This window comes from Mastigoproctus giganteus, chromosome 2 (assembly GCF_048544385.1).
Source record: "Mastigoproctus giganteus isolate SK-2022 chromosome 2, ASM4854438v1, whole genome shotgun sequence".
NCBI classification, from domain to species: domain Eukaryota; kingdom Metazoa; phylum Arthropoda; class Arachnida; order Uropygi; family Thelyphonidae; genus Mastigoproctus; species Mastigoproctus giganteus.
Window position 1 is genome coordinate 23,322,377 of NC_143576.1, and position 19,947 is coordinate 23,342,323.

Genomic DNA, 19,947 nt, shown 5'->3' on the forward strand with positions numbered 1-19,947 from the left:
AAGAGACTCGTTAGTCTTGAAAGCTACTGCTACTTATTATATATTTTATTATATTATATTAAACTGAGTTATCATTGTATATATATTTTTTCTTAACCATGGACCCCAGTACACCAGGCCCATTCGTTACAAGATATATAAATCTTAAAGTACTGTTAGTTATGAATATTTAATGTGAAATTAATTTAGCAGCCCTTTACTTTGGTTTTATCTATAAGAAAAGTCAGTTTACAACATAGTTATGATTAGTTAATAACATTATTGTTGCATTTATTTATTTCTGTATAATGAACTATATTGTAATTTTTATAATTCCTTAGTGAATAATGATCATCATCCAGTTTGGAGCATGGATAAGATGCGTTCTTATTTTTCTGTAATAAAAAACCTACGACCAAAACTGACAAAAAATACCAACAGGTATGAAGTGTGTTAATTATATCAGTGATAAATAATGTGTACTGTTGATTTATCAGTTCAGTTGTGAAAATAAATGCAATCAATAATTTTGAAGAAATAAGGTATTTCTTTTATATGAATAATTCTTTCAGCAAATAAAAATAATCTGAGAAAATGTGGTGAAATTATCATAACAATGCTAGTTTACGTTTTGTGAACTACAAATTTGACATAATACATAGACAAATTAAACACTTGAGTGTGGTCTGTAATTTGGCAGGACCTATGACATCCATGGCTCAGGTTCTGTTTCATAAGTTAAATTTTCTTTTGAAATTAGTTGCTTTTAAGTGTTACTTTAAAACATGGTACATGCCACAGTCATTATACCATTTTTAAAATAGAAAAACAAGCCTCATAAGTTTCATGCATCATTATTTGAAAACTTTCTTCCAGGCTCCTTCTAGGATCCACATACTGATATTTTATTTAGAACTGGAAAATTTATAAATGTATCCCTCATGAGATACAAGTAAATTTATAAACCACTTCAAATATTCTTTTTCCTCACTCTTAGTTAATTTTGAATTTTATTCCAATGTATCATTTCTGAAAGGGAGGAAAAAATTTAGAAAATAATACTGAGCACAGTATTCCTACATATCTTTTCTATTATAAGATTCCATAACAGTTATTGATATTTGGTATGTTTTTTATTTTTTTTAATATAACCTTGTTACTTGTTAGAAGTAACAAGGTTATATTAAATGACAAGAACATGCTTGTCATTTTATAACATAGTCTAAATGACAAGAACATGCTTGATTCAGAACTAATGCTCAATTCTATATAGTATGAGGTAGTAGGAAGCAAAGGGAAAATGACAAAATACTGCTAAAAGTTATCCATAGTTAAAACTGTCTTTTTATAAATCAACATAAAATCATTCTATGTAAAATCTCCAACCACAAACAGGTTTAATAATGCTAAATTCAAACTATGATAATTATAAAGCAGTTGTGAATTCGTGTGATGTGAGTAGTAATTGTAAAACAATTTTTGGCCATACCAGTCTGTAAAATTATTCTTCATGTTGATAGGCAGCGAGGAGGATCCTTGGTGTATTACTAATAATTTATCAATTTATCACATGCATCCTTGTTGAGACAGAGGTTGTATTCCATTTTATGGTACATCAGTGAGAATGTATTTGGATCTTCAAAGGTGTCTGACATGTCCCTATGATGAAAGATACTGACTTATGAGGAAAGGCTATTTCGAATGTTTGGATCCCCTCTAAGTACCTAGTTGTTACCACAGAGCATGGTAATAACTTGGTACTTAGAGGGGATCCTATTGGAGTCTGAAAGCCTTTGATGGGACAGTAAAATGATTTTACTTTTTTTATGAAAACCCCAAAAACAAAAAGTGTTGGAATCTATAGTACAGGGTGATTCAAAATTATTGTCGGGGTTTCCGTGGCCTATAATTTTCAAACTGTAAACAACAAAATAAAACTGCTTAGGGAATATGAAAGTGTAACTCAAAAAGTTTTATTACCTGTAGAATCAGTACTACAGAACGCCAAACAACTTCAACATGCGTACCTTTCGTGGCACGTAAGATGTCCAAGCGATATTCAATTTCCCTCCGTGTTCTCCAGCATTTGCGGTGTAACTGCTTCGATCGTAGAAACAATTCTGAGCTTCAGTTCATCGAGGGAGGTTACAAGGGTCCTGTATGCAATGTCCTTCACGTATCCCCACAGGAAGAAATCAAGCAGCTTAAGATCGGATGAGCACGGAGGCCATGGAATCAGTCCACCACACTCAACCCAGCCCCAAGGAAAATGCATGTCAAATAATTCTCGGACAATAAGAGCCCAATGTGGCGGTGCACCATCTTGCTGGAACACCACATTTGGCTGATGATTTTCCACTGGGGTAACAGCTACAGCTGTAACATGTCCAGATAGGTCACCGCTGTCACTGTTTTTTTCCAAAAAGAAAAAGGGCCCCAAAACTTCCAAACGTGACAAAGCATACCAGACATTGACCTTTGGACTATCTCTTTCGAATTCTCGAATGGCATGAGGGTTTTCTGATCCCCAAATTCTGCAGTTAAGACGATTTACCCTTTCTGTTATGTAAAACATCGCTTCATCACTAAATGTCCATCTCTGAAGGTAATTTTTATCAGCTTCGACGCTAAATGTCTTGGGAAAATTGGAAATGGCGGGGTTTATCGTTTGGCTTTAAAGCCTGCAGAATCTGCAATTTGTAGGCATCGACGTGAAGGCAGTTATAAAAAAACCCTGCAGACAGTCATTTGCGGTATATCTAACTGCAAAGAAGCTAGTCTAGTTGATTTTTGTGGGCTTTGAGAAAATGCTTCGTGGATTCGATCAACGTCTTCCTGTGAAGTGCTCGGTCTTCCCGCTCTTTTTTGGCTCAGAAACTACCAGTCTCTTGAAATTGCATTAACCAACATTGGATAGCATTACTTGAAGGTGGATCTTTTCCATACTGAGTTCTGTAACGACGTTGCATTGTGATAACGGACTTTGTTTTGAAAAACCAAAGTATGCACATTGCCTTCTCTTGAACAGTCACCATTTTGAAGTAATGCTGTCAATATCTTCCAGACATCAATGTGGCGAGTACCTTGTTGCCAAATAAAACTTTTTGAGTTACACTTTCATATTCCGTAAGCAGTTTTATTTTGTTGTTTCCGGTTTGAAAATTATAGGCCACGGAAACCCCGACAATAATTTAGAATCACCCTATACTTAGTACCATGCATGCATAGGTTGGAAGTTGAGAAGATGAGAGAAGATACTTGTTGACATTATACTTGAATTTCTGTAGATTATAATTTTAAGGAAATGCATGTGAAGGGAAATTGTTCCAGAAAATGCAAGTTGAAGGAATAGTAGTAGTGGTATGTGATGCAAGAAAGCAAGTGTATAAGCTTATGCAGCATCAGCCAAAAAAAATCACACCATTCCCTCCAAATGCCTGTCCAGTTCCTCCTTAAATTTATTTAAGAAGTCAACTTCCACAATGACAGATGGAAGTTTGTTCCAGCAATTAACCACCCGCTGGCTAAAGGCAAATTTCCGCACATCTATTCTACATCTGTCTTTTCTTAATTTGAATTTATGCCCCCTTAGGTTCGTAATCTGAACAAGTGGAAGGATCCCATCAGAATTCAGCGTGCTCAACCCATTCAAGGCCTTATACACCTCAATCAGATCACCGTGCAGGTGCCTAGTCTCCAGCCACTGCAATTTGCAGAACTTAAGACTCTCTTGGTAAGAGGATCCCTTCATTCCCCTCACCAATCTTGTTGCCCTTCTCTGTACAAGCTCAAGTAAATCTACATCCTTCCTAAAATGAGGCCTCCACACCTGTACGCAGTATTCAAGGCGTGGCCTGACCATTGCCTTATACAGAGGGACAATCACCTCCTTCTCCCTGCTAGCAAAATTCCTATATATCATTGACAAAACCCCATGACCTGCCCTGCCCTGGCAGCCTGTCTGCATTGCTCAGAAAACTTCATATCTGACTGCACAATTACTCCCAGGTCTTTTTCATTTTCTACCACCTTAAGTGTAGTACCACACAGTTGGTACGTTTCTCTGGGGTTACTTCTACCCATATGCAGTACTTTGCATTTGTCAAGGTTAAACTTCAGTTGCCACTTCTTAGCCCATCTGCCCAAATTATCTAGATCCTGTTGCAGTAGCACACTGCCATTACTGTCATTAACAACCCTGCCAGCCTTTGTATCATCTGCAAACTTCGACATTAAGCCTGATATACCTTCATCAATATCATTGATAAATATACAAAACAACAGTGGACCTAACACCGAACCCTGTGGGACTCCACTAATAACATTAGTCCACGAAGAGCAGCACCCATTGATTACCACCCTCTGTCTTCTCTCACTTAACCATCCTTTTATCCATTGTAGCAACTTACCCTTAAGTTGCATAGTCTTCCATGCACAACAGTGTCAAAAGCTTTCCTGAAATCCAGATATATGATATCAAAATTATTTTTTGCATCCAGTTCCTTTGTAACCACATCATAATATCCTATCAAATTTGTCAGACAAGACTTTCCCTTAACAAACCCATGCTGTGTCTGAATTATTGCCGCAGTCTTGTCTAGATAATCCTGCAATGCATCTTTAACCAGTGACTCCGTTATTTTACCCGGAACAGAAGTTAAACCAACTGGTCTGTAATTACTCGTGTCACCCTTCGATCCCCCTTTGTGAATTGGGGATATATTTGCACATCTCCAGTCAGTGGGAACCTCCCCTGAGTCCAAGGATGCTCTCATAATTATGGCTAAGGGTTTGCTTAGTTGCTTTGCCGACTCCTTTAATATAACTGGATAGATCCCATCCACCCCAGGTGCTTTTTTTATGTTTAACTTCAACAATTTCTCCTCCACTTTGCTTTCAGTTATTACAAAATCATTAAGTATCCTGCTACAATTTGATAACCTTCTGCCATTTTCAAAACTTAATAATTCCTCATGTGTGAATGTAGATGCAAAATACTCATTCAGTTTGTTTGCTATCTGAGCAGGATCATCAACAGTCGAACCATCGATGTCAAGTGGACCAATCAGATTCATCCCCTTTCTTTTAGAGTTTATATAAGTAAAGAAATCCTTGCTGTTTTTCTTAGCATCTTTTGCTAAGGATTTCTCGTAATCTGCCTTCGCCTGCCTAACCTCCTTTGTGACCTGATTTACAGACTAGCTTATATCTGCCATAGGCTTCTGAGTCGCTTGATAATTTATATGCATCCCATGCATTTTTCTTCTTTGTTACGAGTCTCATTAGTTCATTAGATAACCATTTAGGCCTAAACCTTGAACAATATTTCTTAATAGGTATGAAACTTTTAGTAGCATCCACAATTAATTCCTTGAATGCTTCCCACTTGGAATTTACTGTTGGTAACATTGTCAGTTGATCCCACAGTACAGAATTTAAAAACTGTCGGAGACTACTGTACTCACCTTTACAGAAGCAAAAACCCTTTCCTTTACCCCTGATGGTAATTAAATCTTTAAGTAATAAATGAGGAAGAAGAAAAGTTGGTTCGGTAAGTTTGAAGTTTGACAATAAAAGGATACTGAATGGTTGCGGCAAGTGTTCAGACTAGTTTGGAAGAGAGAGGGAATTATAGAAGCTGATTCAGTAGAACAGTGCCCATGGAAGTATCTATTGAAAAGGCATGCAGCAGAAACAGAGTGTGGAAAAACTTTGTAAGAGATAGGTCATTAATTAACCTAACTGCTCTCTTTTGAATAGAGTCTAGACACCCAAGAGAGGTTTCAGGTGCACCATCCTAGATGTGGAAACAGTATTTCATTGTAGGACAGATTTGAGATTTGTACAAAGTGAATAGCTGTTAAGAAGAAAAGTAATGCCAAGAGAAAAAGAGAAAACTTAGTTTTTTAGATGCAGAGGAACCAATATTTGTGATGTGCTTATGCAAAGAGAGAGTAGAAGTCAAGGTAATCTTTAATAGAGATATGTTATCTTCTCTAGAAATCTGAGAGTCTTGAAGATAGTCATATGGGCAGAAGAATCCTTTTTGTAAGATTTAAGATAGGACCGAGTTTTAGAAGGATTGAAATCAACTAAGCTACCCTTGCCCCACTGGAGAATTACCTGGAGATCAGGATTTAAGGAATTGATAGCAGATATTCAAGAAGTTGAAACTGTTTGTGCAGGGAAAGATTTCTCAAACTGGAATGTAATGTGCAATCATCAGCAAAATTATGGATAGGATTTCCTGTCCATGGAAGAAGGTTATTAATATACAAGAGGAAAAGAGTGGGAGAAAGAATGGAACACCGGGGAACAGCATTATTAGTGAAGAGGTTAGAAGACAGAGAACAGTTTACCATCACCTGCAGTGAGTGGTCAGAGAGAAAATTGGATATACAATTTAAAAAAAAAAAAAAAAAAAACAGTTGGCTGTCCATAAGATGGATGCATATTTAGAAGATCTTTATGCCAAATACAATAAAAAGCCTTTGAAATGTCAAGAACAACTGTTTGAGTTTCACAAAACTTCCATTAAATTTGTTCATAGATGGGTAACATAAGCCAGGATATCACTGGTAAATCAACATTGATGGAATCCATATTGGTGATCATTGATCACATGTCTAGAAACAGCTTCAGTTTCTTGATAGTTTAGGAGTTGGCAGTTAATGAATTTCTGCATTATTTTAGAAAGAGTAGAAGTAAGTGTAACAGGATGATAACTAGTTGGGAGGGATTTGTCACCTTTTTTAGGAACTGGCTGGATATGAGCAAATTTCCAAGCAGAAGGGAAAACATCTTTGGAATAAGAAAGTGTATAAGAAAGAATAAGGCAACAGAGAATAGGAGTGAGCACAGGTTTTGGGAACAACTGAAGAAATACCATCAGGACCTAGAGTAGCGATTTCCAAACTGGGAGGCATGGACTAGTGCAAAAGGAGGCACGAAAAGTTTAACAGAAATGTAATTTTCATAACATAACATATATGAATAAAAAAATATATACATATAAATAAACTTTCATAACATAATATTAAATTTTATAACCTATTTTTTAAAGCATTTACCGCCACCTATCTCACTCTAACTTCGATATAAACATGAGATAAACATTTATTTGGAAAAAAAATATTATATTTTCACGAAAAGTTTAACAGAAATGTAATTTTCATAACATAACATATATAAATAAAAATATATATACATATAAATAAACTTTCATAACATAATATTAAATTTTATAACCTATTTTTTAAAGCATTTACCGCCACCTATCTCACTCTAACTTCGATATAAACATGAGATAAACATTTATTTGGAAAAAAAATATTATATTTTGCTGAAATGGATTGATGAATTATGATTGATATGATGTAATGTAATATATATAATTTAGTGCGTACTATGTATGACATATATAGGTAGATTGCATAGCATAGCATTAGCTGCATGGTTTCAGCAGTGTGAGGCGCCTCCGTAGCCAGGTGGGAAGGAGCAGCAGTGCGTAGCACACGCTTCTTGATTAGACCGGGGTTCGAGCCCGTCACCACCAAATACGGAGCATGCGGAAAGGTCAGGGAATGACCACCGCACCGGAGCAATATGGCCTTAGTTGCTAATGCTCCTAAAAACCAAATAACAACAACAACATCAGCAGTGTGCGATTGTGTTTTTTATTGTTTTTGGCATGATTACTTACTGATAATAATCGTTAGTAATTTAGAAGTTGTAGTTCTAAATTACTAATGTAGTTTAGAACTACGGATGCTTATTATTTCATGTAGTATTAATAATTATTGTATTAACATATTAAAAATAAGAAATTACACAATTATAGATACTTTACTTCAAGGGAGGCATGGGCTCAAAAAGTTTGAGAACTGCTGACCTAGAGCTTTCTTGGCATCAAAATTGTTCAGAATTCTTCTGAAACCCTTTTGATAGAGGACCACAGGAGGCATTAAATGGAGTTCTGGTGATCGGATTTGGCTTACCAAGATTGTTAATACAAGATTTAAATTAGTTTAGAAATGGAAAATTTACCTCTATGATGTCTTGTAGAACACTTCAGTGCTGATACTCTCCATAGATGAATAATTATACAAATAGATTACATGTATTCTGCTCCTGCATAAACAAGATCAACGATCCAATGCACCCCAGAATCGGAGACCTGCAGACCCCAAGCCCGACCACAAAATACAATCAAATGACCACCCCAATCTTTGAGCGAGAGAATAAAAAACGTCCATATTTTAAAAACAATTTAAATGATTTGAGACCAAATAAATACATAGTGAATCCATACTCTTAATACTTTAAAAACTAATATTAAAACATAAAAAAATTAAGAATCCTATGAAACATTAAGAGACTGAACAGTTTCATTCCCCTTAACCAATCTTGTTGTCCTTCTCTGTACTCGCTCAAGCAATTCTACATCCTTCCTAAAATGAGGCCTCAAGACCTGTACGCAGTACTCAAGGCATGGCCAGACCATTGCCTTATACAAAGGGATAATCACTTCCTTTTTCCTACTAGCAAAATTCCTGTATATCATTCACAAGGCACCACGAGCTACTCTTCAGATTGTCTGCGTTGCTCAGAAAACTTCATATCTGACTGCACTTACCCCCAAGTTTTTTCATTCTCCACTTCCCTGAGTAAAGACCACAGAGTTATTATGTTACTCTGGAGTTACTACTACCCACATGCAGTATTTTACATTTGTCAACATTAAACTTCAGTTGCCACTTCTCAGCCTATCGGCCCAACTTTTCTAGATCCTGTTTCTGTAGCACGCTGCCATTACTGTCATTAACAACCCTGCCAACCTTTGTATCATCTGCAAGCTTGGACATTAAGCCTGATATACCTTCATCAATATCATTGATAAATATACAAAACAACAGTGGGCTCAACACTGAACCTTGGGGGACTCCACTAATAACACTAGTCTATGAAGAGCAGCGTTCATTGATTACCACTCTGTCTTCTCCCATTCAACCACCCTTTTATCCATTGTAGCAACTTAACTTTAATAACATACTTTTCTAATTTGTACAGTAGTCTTCCATGTGCAACAGTGTCAAAAGCTTTCTTGAAATCCAAGTATATGATATGAAAATTATTTTTTGCATCCAGTTCCTTTGTAACCACATCATAGTATCTAATCAAATTTGTCAGACAAAACTTTCCCTTAACAATCCCATGCTGTGTCCGAATTTTTACTGCAGTCTTGTCTAGATGATCCTGGAATATACCTTTAACCAGTGACTCCATTATTTTCCCTGGAACAGAAGTTAAACTAACTTGTCTGTAATTACTCATGTCACCCTTAGATATCCCTTTGTGAATTGGGGATACATTTGCACATCTCAAGTCCATGGGGAATTCCCCTAAATCCAGGGATGCTCTCATAGTTATAACTAAGAGTTTGCTTACTTCCTTTGCCGCCTCCTTTAATATAACTGGATAGATTCCATCCCCCACGGGTGCCTTTCTTATGTTTAATTTCAACAATTTCTCCTCCACTTTGCTCTCAGTTATTACAAAATCATTAAGGTTTAAGGAATAAATAGGAAAAAGGACTTGCATATAGTTCCTTTGTTAGTAACACCTTGAGTACTCAAAGTCAGGCCACACCTTGAGTACTGTATACAGGTCTGGAGGTCTCATTTTAAGAAGGATGTAGAGCTGTTCGAACGAGTACAGAGAAGGGCAACAAGATTAGTGAATGGAACAGAGGGTTGCTCTTAGGAAGAAAGGCTTAAGTTTTGCAAATTAATGTGTCTGGAGACTAGGCACCTGTGAGGTGATCTGATTGAGGTTTGAATGGTTTAAGCATGCTCAATGCTGATCAGATCCTTCCTCTTGCTCAACTTTTCTAGATCCTGTTGCAGTAGCACGCTGCCATTACTGTCATTAACAACCCTGAGAGGACATAAATTCAAATTGAGGAAGACAGTTGTAGGATAGATGTGTGGAGGTTTGCCTTTAGCCAGCGGGTGGTTGATTTCTGGAACAAACTTCCATCTGTCGTAGAAGTTGATAGCTTAAACAGATTCAAGGCAGAACTAGACAAACATTTGGAGCAAGTGGATGGGTGAAATGAGAAGGGGGGGTGTGTGTTGTTTTTTTTTGCTGATGCTATGTAAGCTTGCTTTCTTGCATCATGTGCCCTTGCTAATGCTATTTATGTATGTTCAAGGTTTAGGCCTAAATGGAGGTCAGATGAACTAATGAGACATGTGGCAGAGAAGAAAAATACATGGGATACGTATAAATTAACAGATGACATGGAAGCCTATGATAGATATAAGCTGGTCTGTAACCAAGTCACAAAAGAGGTCAAGCAGGCAAATGCAGATTATGAGAAATCCTTGGCAAAAGATGTAAAGAAAAACGCAAAGAGTTCTTTTCTTATGTAAACTCTAGAAGAGGATGAATCAGATTGGTCCACTTGATATCGATAGTTCAACTGTTGATGATCCTGCTCAGGTAGCTAACAAACTAAATGAGTATTTTGCATCTACATTCACACATGAGAAGACATTCAGGGAGGGGAATGCCAGAGGTGAATTAAATTCTGGCAGTGAGCTAGATGATTTTGTAATAACTAAGAGCAAAGTGGAGGAGAAATTGTTGAAGATAAACATAAGAAAGGTACCTGGGGTGGATGAGATCTATCCAGTTATATTAAAGGAGGCAGCAAAGGAAGTAAGCAAACCCTTAACAATAATTATGAGAGCTTCCTTGGACTCAGGGGAGGTACCCATGGACTGGAGATGTGCAAATGTGACTCCAATTCACAAAGGAGGATCAAAGGGTGACTCAAGTAATTGCAGACCTGTTAGTTTAACTTCTGTTCCAAGGAAATTAATGGAAGCACTGGTTAAAGAAGCACTGCAGGATCATCTAGACAAGACTTCATTATAGTCTTGTCTTCATTCCTGCTGTGTCCGAGCTTCATTATAGCTCGGACACAGCAGGGGTTTGCTAAGGGGAAGCCTTGTCTGACCAATTTGATTTAATACTATGATGTGGTCACAAAGGAAATGGATGCAAAGAATAATTTTGATCTTAGAAAGGCTTTTTTTACTGTTGCACATGGAAGACTGCTGCTGCTCAAATTAGAGCAGTGTGGCATTGGAGGCAAATTGCTGCTACTGATAAAGGGATGGTTGAGTGGGAGAACTGCTCTTCGTGGAATAATGTTATTAGTGGATTCCCCCAGGGTTCAGTATTGGGTCCATTGTTATTTTCTGTATTTATTAATGATATTGATGATGGTAGCCGACCGGGCTAGCCGGGTGGGTAAAGTGCCTGCTTGGCAACCCAAAGGTCGCGGGTGCGAATCCCGCCTCGGGCTTGGATCAAAGTACTGCAAAAACCTTGGGAGGTGCATTATGGCCACAGAAGCCGATGCGCCAACAACTACCAAAAAAAAAAGATGATGGTATATGAGGCTTAATGTTCAAATTTGTAGACAATACAAAGGTCGGAAGGTTGTTAATGACACTAATGACAGTACGCTGCTGCAACAGGATCTAGAAAAGTTGAGCAGATGGGCTGAGATGTAGCAACTGAAGTTTAACATTGACAAAGGTAAAGTACTGCATATGGGAAGCAGTAATCCCAGAGTAACATATCAACTGTGTGGGACTACACTGACAGTGTTAGAGAATGAAAAGGACCTGGGGGTAATTGTGCAGGCAGATATGAAGTTTTTTGAGCAGTGCAGACAGTCTGCAAGAGTAGCTCATGGTGTCTTGTCAATGATATACAGGAATTTTTCTATCTAAAGAGGTGTTTATCTCCTTGAAATGGTCAGGCCACACCTTGAGTACTGTATACAGGTCTGGAGGCCTCATTTTAAGAAGGATGTAGAGCTGCTGGAATGAGTACAGAGAAGGGCAACAAGATTGGTGAATGGAACAAAGGGTTGCTCTTATGAAGAAAGGCTTAAATTTTGCAAATTACAGTGTCTAGAGAGTAGGCACCTGTGAGGTGATCTGATTGAGGTGTATAAAGCCTTGAATGGTTTGAGCAGGTTCAATGCTGATGAGATTCTTCCTCTTGCTGAGAATAATCATCTGAGAGGGTATAAATTCAAATTGAGGGAAGACAGTTGTAGGATAGATCTGCAGAAGTTTGCATTTAGCCAGTGGGTGGTTGATTGTGGGAACAAACTTCCATCTGTCATTGTAGAAGTTGATAGCTTAAATAGATTCAAGACAGAACTAGACAAACATGTCGAGTGAGTGGATGGGTGAAATGCTAGGTTTTTTTTTTTTTTTTCCCCTCTGGCTGATGCTAGAGGGAAAAATATATGTGCCTTTACTAATGCTAACTGCATGCAAAATATAGTTTTCATATACTTAGACTTCAGTAAAGCTGTTCTGCAATGAAAGCATGTTGTACAAATTGTAGTGATGTGGCAGAATGCATAGAGTGGTTATTAATGGGTACTGCTTTATTTGCGCTAATGGAGTTGCTTATGATTCGGTGCTGGTGGGCCCATTGCTGTTTTCAATATTTATTAATGATATTGATGAAGGCATATAGAACTTATTGTCCATGTTTGCAGATGATTCAAAGGTTGAAATTATGGTTACTGACAGGAAGCAGGGTTTGCTACTGCAAGTGACCTAGAGAAACTAGGCTGAGAATTAGCAATTGAAGTTTAACATTGATAAATGTGAGTTACTGCATTTGGGAAGTAATAACTTTTGAATAACATACCAATTGGACGTTACCATACTCAGGGTGTTGGAAAATGAAAAACACTTATAGACACTTTCAGTCTGACATGAAGTTTTCTGAACAGTGCAGACAAGCTGCTAGGACAGCTTTTTGGGTTCTGTCAGTGATATATACAGGAATTCTTGCCAGCTGTAAAAATTGATTATTCCACTGTGTAGTCTTATTTTTAAGAAGACTATAGACGTGTTAGAACAGGTGCAGAGAACAGCAACTTCAGTTCTGCAAATTGCAGCATCTGAAGACTAGACACCAAAGGAAATCTAATTAAGGTGTTAAGACTTTGAATGGATTGAGCAAGCTCAGTGCTGATAGGATTCTTTAGCTTAACTTCGTCTGACTACACACAAGAGGGGATATAAATTCAATTTGAGGAAGGATTGTTACAGGATAGATGTGTGAAAGTTTGCCTTTAGCCAGTGGGTGGTTGATTGTTGAACAAACTTCCATCTGTTGTAGAAGTAGGTAGTTTGAATAAATTCAAAGATGAACTAGAAAAATTATTGGAGAAAATGGACAGGTGATGTGGGATGTGTGGTTTTTTTTTTTTTTTTTTTTTATAATCTTGCTTCCTTGCATTATTTGCTTCTACTAATACTATTAGTCAATAACAATAATATTATTAGTCAATAACACACATAAAAAAGGTACTCTTACCATAAAGGGATTTCAATTCTGCAAACTACAGCACTTAGAAACCAGGCACCTGCAGGCAATATGTTTAAGGATTTAAATGGATTGAATAAACTAATTTAACACTGATGGAACTTACTTTTTGTCAGACAACACACAAGAGAACATAAGGATGGTTGTAGCAGAGATGTGTTAAAATTGGCTTCTAGCCAAAGCGTCATTGATTGCAGCAACAAACTGCCATCTGGTGTTGTGGAAGAACAATTTGAATAAATTTAAGGAAGAATTGGGCTAATTATTACAGAGGATAGAAGATAATGTACAATAATGGTTATTTTATTTTATTTTATTTTTTGCTGATATATAAACCTGCTTTGTTGCATTGTTTGCTAATACTAATGCTGACTATGCGATCAGAACTTTATTCAAGCAAAACAGATAGTAATAGAAAAACAAATTCCTTATTCCAATGCATAACATTATACTCAGTTTTGTATATCATCATTATTAGTCTATACACTTGAAAATGCCAAAAATATGGCCATTTCTTCTAACAGCATGTGAAGGAACCCAACTGTGGTTGTACTCTATTCCTTTTAAATGAAATATACTTTTAAAATGGCCATCTTTTATACAAATTCAGGATGGGCCAAACTGTCAGTATGCACTTGAAATTTTCGTAATATTTTATTTTATGTATGTATTTATTAATGTATTTTTTTTACTTGGTGTCATGCATCCTTATATTTATTTTTTATTTTATTGTTGAGGCTAGATTATCATTAGTGACATGCAATGTACAGAGTCAAAAATAAAAATTTCAAGTTTATCCAATCTTTTGGTTGATCCTGTATATTATTCATTTGATTGTTACTATTTAAGTGAAATAAAGTGAAAAGTGCTACTTATGTATGTTAGAAAAGTTTAGAAGAACTTGAGTGAAGAAATAATGGGCATTTTATTAATAACTTTGAGCAGCATTCATCAGAGCAACTTTTCGGTATGGTGAATTGATGCGATTTTCCCAAGAAGATCAGTGCAACATAATTTTATTGTATATGATTTTCCTATTTCGATGTACAGATGTATTTATTATTTTTATTTTGGAAGAAACATTGTGCAACTTCATTCAGGCAGAAAGGTGGATATATTAAGTTTCTTCAGTTTCTAAAATTTGCCAATTACAAGATGTATATGTGTCTGTTAACACTTTTATTCATAGTTAAAATTTTTTCACTGTATATATAGCATGATCTAATTGGATCTTATCATATTACAGAATTCTTCAAAAATATTACCAATGTCAAAGAAATGCAGATGCACGCAATGCTGCACGTACCACTATTAGGCTTCTTGAGAGTTTGGTCCGATTGGCTCAAGGTATTAGAAATCTTTATTGCAATAATAATTATAATACAAATTGATACATTGCAGTATTGCCCTTCACAGCCACCAGGCCAGGGATTAATAGTGATAATACTGTATGTGAAAGAAATAGATAAATATTAATAATAACAGAGAACATTGATAAATCAAACGTTAAGAAATACATATAGAAATAATAGCTCTAGAAAGGTGAAACTTCAGAGGAACTTTAATCCTTTCCTATGTACTCTCTATGTATAGTAACACATTTCTCCCATCTATGGATCAGTTGAATAATGCCTTGATCATCATCAAAGTCTGCACTTTTTGCACGAAACCACAATTCCATTTTATTGATGTTTTCCTGAGACAAATCAAAGCCACTGCTTTGACGTGTCTTTAGTTTCCGGATCATATTGGTACACCAGCATTTGTCACCAACCAATCAAAGAAGTTCTCAACATCTGCATTACACAAATCCAACAGTTAGCGAAAACATTGTATTCAACATTGCTTCTGCAAAGGTGTCAGCAGTCTTGGAACTCATCGTGCGGAGACCTTAGACATGGTCGTGTAAAATGCTGTGGGCAGACCCATAACTAATTCCCACTGCATTTGCAATGAAATGAATCGTCAAACATCTGTCACTCAGCGCCAGCTGCTCAACCTTTGCGACTGTCTCATTGTCTGTCAATGTTGATGACCTTTCTTCTCTTGGCTCATCAAAGAAACTTGTACGACCGCACTGGAACTCCCGTTTCCACTTTTTTGCAGTGTCATAGGATGGACAATTCTGCCCATACACAGCTTTCATTTCTTCATCAATTTCCTGAGCTTCTTTGCCCTGCAAATGCAGAAACTTGATCACCTCTCGATACTCCACTTTGTCAACCATAGCGTCCTTCCTCAGATTCCGGGCTCCACTTCCGGTGTACAATCACGTACAGTAATGAAATTTCACATGTTAGTTATTGAATATGTAGACATCTTATATTAAAAACAGCATCTTCCACTGGTGTTTTATCTAGGTCAGGGTACAAACTTTTTGATACCCCCTCGTATAAAAGCATAAAATGAAGTACAGCTGAAAGAACAGTACAGCACAATATTCAAAGAAAATATAGGCGGAAAAATAATTTTATATTGTAATACAGAACAAGTAACTTTCTTTGCACTGAAGCAGAAATAGCACATTCATCATTACTCATCGTAATACTAAATAAGTTAGTAAGCCACCTTCATATCAGATGGTATTGTTGGCTTGTGGCATTAAGATGAGCTTCGAGGAGAAGGGTCAGGGACAGGGGAATACAACTCAAGGATGTGGCATCTGTATTCCCTATCACAAGCAAACTTGTTAAGATCAGCATCCAATGACTGGGCACATGAGAGCAGCTGAAAAGATAGAAACCTATTGGACAAGTGAAGGCAGCTGAGATGTGGTCACAGAGTTAGAGTCGCTCTGAGAGAGGGCTGAGGAACTCTCCAAGAGCAAAAGTCCTAGAATGGTGCTGAAACCTTGCCAATGAGCATTTTAACAGTCATGGTAAGACGTTTCACCCTAATTAGCATGGGGACTTGTGAATTTCTAGAAAACTGTTCATTTCAGTTGTCCTTAATGTTTGTTTGTTTATGGCCCATTTTAAGAGCCAAAACTTAACAGTGAAAAGTGGCCTAGTTGTGCGAGGGGCAGCAGATGCCTCTGCAGCATATTAAAGTGGAGAGTATGCCATGGTTTTTCTATATTTTCTGGTAGTTGTGACTTCATTAATATACTGTAAATGCTGTTGGCAATCCATTAGAGTCGAGCTGCCTGGGTGAGCAACTTGTTTATATCCAGTCTTGGTAAGACGAGTCGCAATCACCGCAAGAAATGTTGTATACCAGATCATTAATTTGTGTTGCAAACGCGGAAAGAACCGAGCGATTGTTCAGTATAGTGTGTAACTTCCGTATTGGCCTAGCTACAATTTTAAATTTGATATCTTTAAAGAATCTGTTAAGCTGTGTGTGCCACTGTTCAACATATGGGACAGAAATAAAGTATTTTTTGATATTACTATTGTTGATTGGTGTAGTATTTTGTATCCTATCCTTAGCCTGTACCCTAATTCGGTTTATTGTGGTAATGGAATAACCCCTGTTTAAGAATCTGCTAGGTTACAAATCTTTCCTCGTGTACACTATCACAAGACCAGATTTCACTTTTATCCAAAGGACTAAATTATAATTTACCACCTCAAAAACTACCTAAAAAACAATGCGTAATTGATATTGAATTTAGACTTCGTAATGTTCCACGAAAAGATGTATTTATTCAACAAGTTAACCAAGTAGTGAATAACATAAAAGAAACGCGACTTCCTAAATTGAATACACATGACAGTTCAGCTTTACGAGAACTTCGGAAAAATAAGGACATTATTATATAGAGGGTAGATAAAGGAGATACAGTGGTAATACTAGATAAACATGATTATATTAATAAGTTAGATTCAGTTGTGTCAGATACCTCCACTTATCGTGAAGTAGACCCGGCACTGTTTACCAATTTGGTCAATCAATACAATAAAACGTTAACCACGTATCGAAAAAACGTTAAAGGAATTGAAGTCCAGAACATACAATATTCCTGCACTTTTCGGTCAGGTAAAATTACACAAGACTGGATTTCCTATTCGACCTATTGTTTCCTACAGGAACTCGGCATTTTCATCCTTAGCCACACATGTATATAACATTATAAAACCCTTTAGACAGGTAATACAATTTGGGATTAAGAACTACGATACATTATTTAATAATCTTAAAGACTGTAGACTCGGCGACAATGACAATTTATTCTCACTAGATGTTACCTCGTTATATACGAATGTAAACGTTGAATACACATTAGATATTATTTGGGATATGTTAAATAAAAACTCAACACCGATTAATTATACGAAGCTACCTATTAAGGAAATTTTTCATTTAATTAAACTGTTAGTTGAGGCCAACTACATCACCTTTCGAGACAAGGTGTACAAACAAATTTTTGGATTACCAATGGGTTTGAGCCTGAGTGGCTTAATGTCAGAGATCTATCTCTCAACGATTGAGCATATACATTTGACACCTTTTCGACCCCGTGTCACATACTATGGGAGATATTTAGACGATGTTCTAGTTATTACTGATAGTAGTATTATCCAAGACATTTTACATTCGTTTAATAATATTCATTCTAGACTCAAATTTACATTGGAAAGGGAGGATACGGATACAAAGTCATTAAACTTTCTAAATTTCACGGTTACCCGGGACTCGAATAAAATACAATTTAGCATCTATCGAAAACCTACAAACACTGGTATGCTTCTACATTATAATAGCTATCATCCGTTCACCTACAAAAGATCGATTATCTTTAATCAATTTCTAAATGCCTATAAATATTCAACGACGGAATCTGCTTTGGACTCAGAAATACAAATATTAACTAGCAGATTCTTAAACAGGGGTTATTCCATTACCACAATAAACCGAATTAGGGTACAGGCTAAGGATAGGATACAAAATACTACACCAATCAATAATAGTAATATCAAAAAATATTTTATTTCTGTCCCATATGTTGAACAGTGGCACAAACAGCTTAACAGATTCTTTAGAGATACCGAATTTAAAATTGTAACTAGGCCAATATACGGAATACGGAAGTTACACACTATACTAAACAATCGCTCGGTTCTTTCCGCGTTCGCAACACAAATTAATGATCTGGTATACAACATTTCTTGCGGTGATTGCGACTCGTCTTACCAAGGTTCGACGCGATTTTCTCTTAATATTCGTGTAAATCAACATGAAGCCTCAGTTCGTGCTTCTCGTTCAGCAGCGTCAGAATTAGCCTTTCATGCCATTAACGAAAAACATACTTTTTTATTTAACGAGGCCAAAATACTTAACGTTCAACGTAATTATACGCGACTATTAATTGCAGAAACCGTTGAAATTAAATTACACAAGAATTCTGTTAATGTTCGGCGGCCATATTTGATCTCCAATGCGTGGACCTTTACGTGCATGCTCGAAGACAAATAATCACTATTTAAGTTTCAGGTTTAACCCGATTCGGTAATTTTCATTCCTGTGATCACAACATATGGTCGAAAAGCGTTGTCAGCTTCAGGAAGGAAAATCGTCTTGAATATTTTCGTTAGATTCTTTTAAATTGCGTTAATTTGATTTTTAATTGATGGAGCAACTCATATGCAATTGTTAATTGGAGCTCTGCAGCTAGTTCTTTGCCATATCAGCATCAATCTTCCAGGATTAATGCCTCAATTTTTGCAGCACTCTTCTGTTACAACAGTTGCTGAGCATCCTGAGATTTCTCATCATGCACACAGGTTCTTCCACATTTGAATTGTTTATACCAATATGCAAAAATACTCTAACCTGGGCAGTCTACTACATAAACAGTGACCATTTCATCATGGATTGTTTTGGGTACCTTCCCTTGCAGAATGAGGACCCTGATCTATATTCCACTGTATCCATTGTGACACTTCATTCAGTGCTGCCAAGAAAAAAGTGAATTGTTAGATCGAAATCAAAATTTGTGTAGTTACTCTAGATATTTCAAGGTATCAAGCAAAAAATATTTCATCTTTCTATCACAACTACTTCTGGGTAAATACAAATATTTTTTGAATCCCTTCGTATCCAATTTCACTCTTTTTTGGTTTGGTGTCACTTTTAAAAAGTTTATAATGAGGCTTCAAACAAAAAAATTTCCTTTAAACTTCATAGCCCTACATATTTCAAAATAGAATAGATTGTTTTTTTTTTTTTTTTTTTTTTTCCCCTTTCTTCTTTTAAGTATGCAAGGTTACTAAGGTTTCAATTTGACATGAGTTTTTGTAATTGTATGACATGGCTGCCATTAGATAAGTTTCCTTAAATTTTTGTTAGTAGATGTGATATCCATTTCCCCCACAAAAAAAAAAAAAAAATTGTTGTGATTAGCCCCACTTTTTTTTTTTTTTGGAAATTAATGATGCACTCTACAATAGAGACAGTTTCTTAAAATTCTGTTACAAGGTCAAATATGCATCCAGGGAAGGTGTTGCAGCAATGTCGTTTCCACAAATCAATTCTATGTGAGTAATTAGCTTTTTTTTTTATCCAGAGCATAGTGTGGTGTTTTCTATTCGATAT

General features: G+C 36.4%; 1 protein-coding gene across 1 annotated transcript in view; it reads left to right on the forward strand.

The window, feature by feature from the left end:
* The window catches only part of LOC150089220 (uncharacterized), a 221,521-nt gene that overhangs the window by 182,127 nt on the left and 19,447 nt on the right, over window positions 1-19,947 (forward strand). Inside the window, exons 14-15 of the mRNA XM_090389912.1 lie at window positions 321-420; window positions 14,657-14,757. Coding sequence (XP_090246038.1) covers window positions 321-420; window positions 14,657-14,757 — 201 coding nt within the window. The remainder of the gene's footprint in view (window positions 1-320; window positions 421-14,656; window positions 14,758-19,947) is intronic.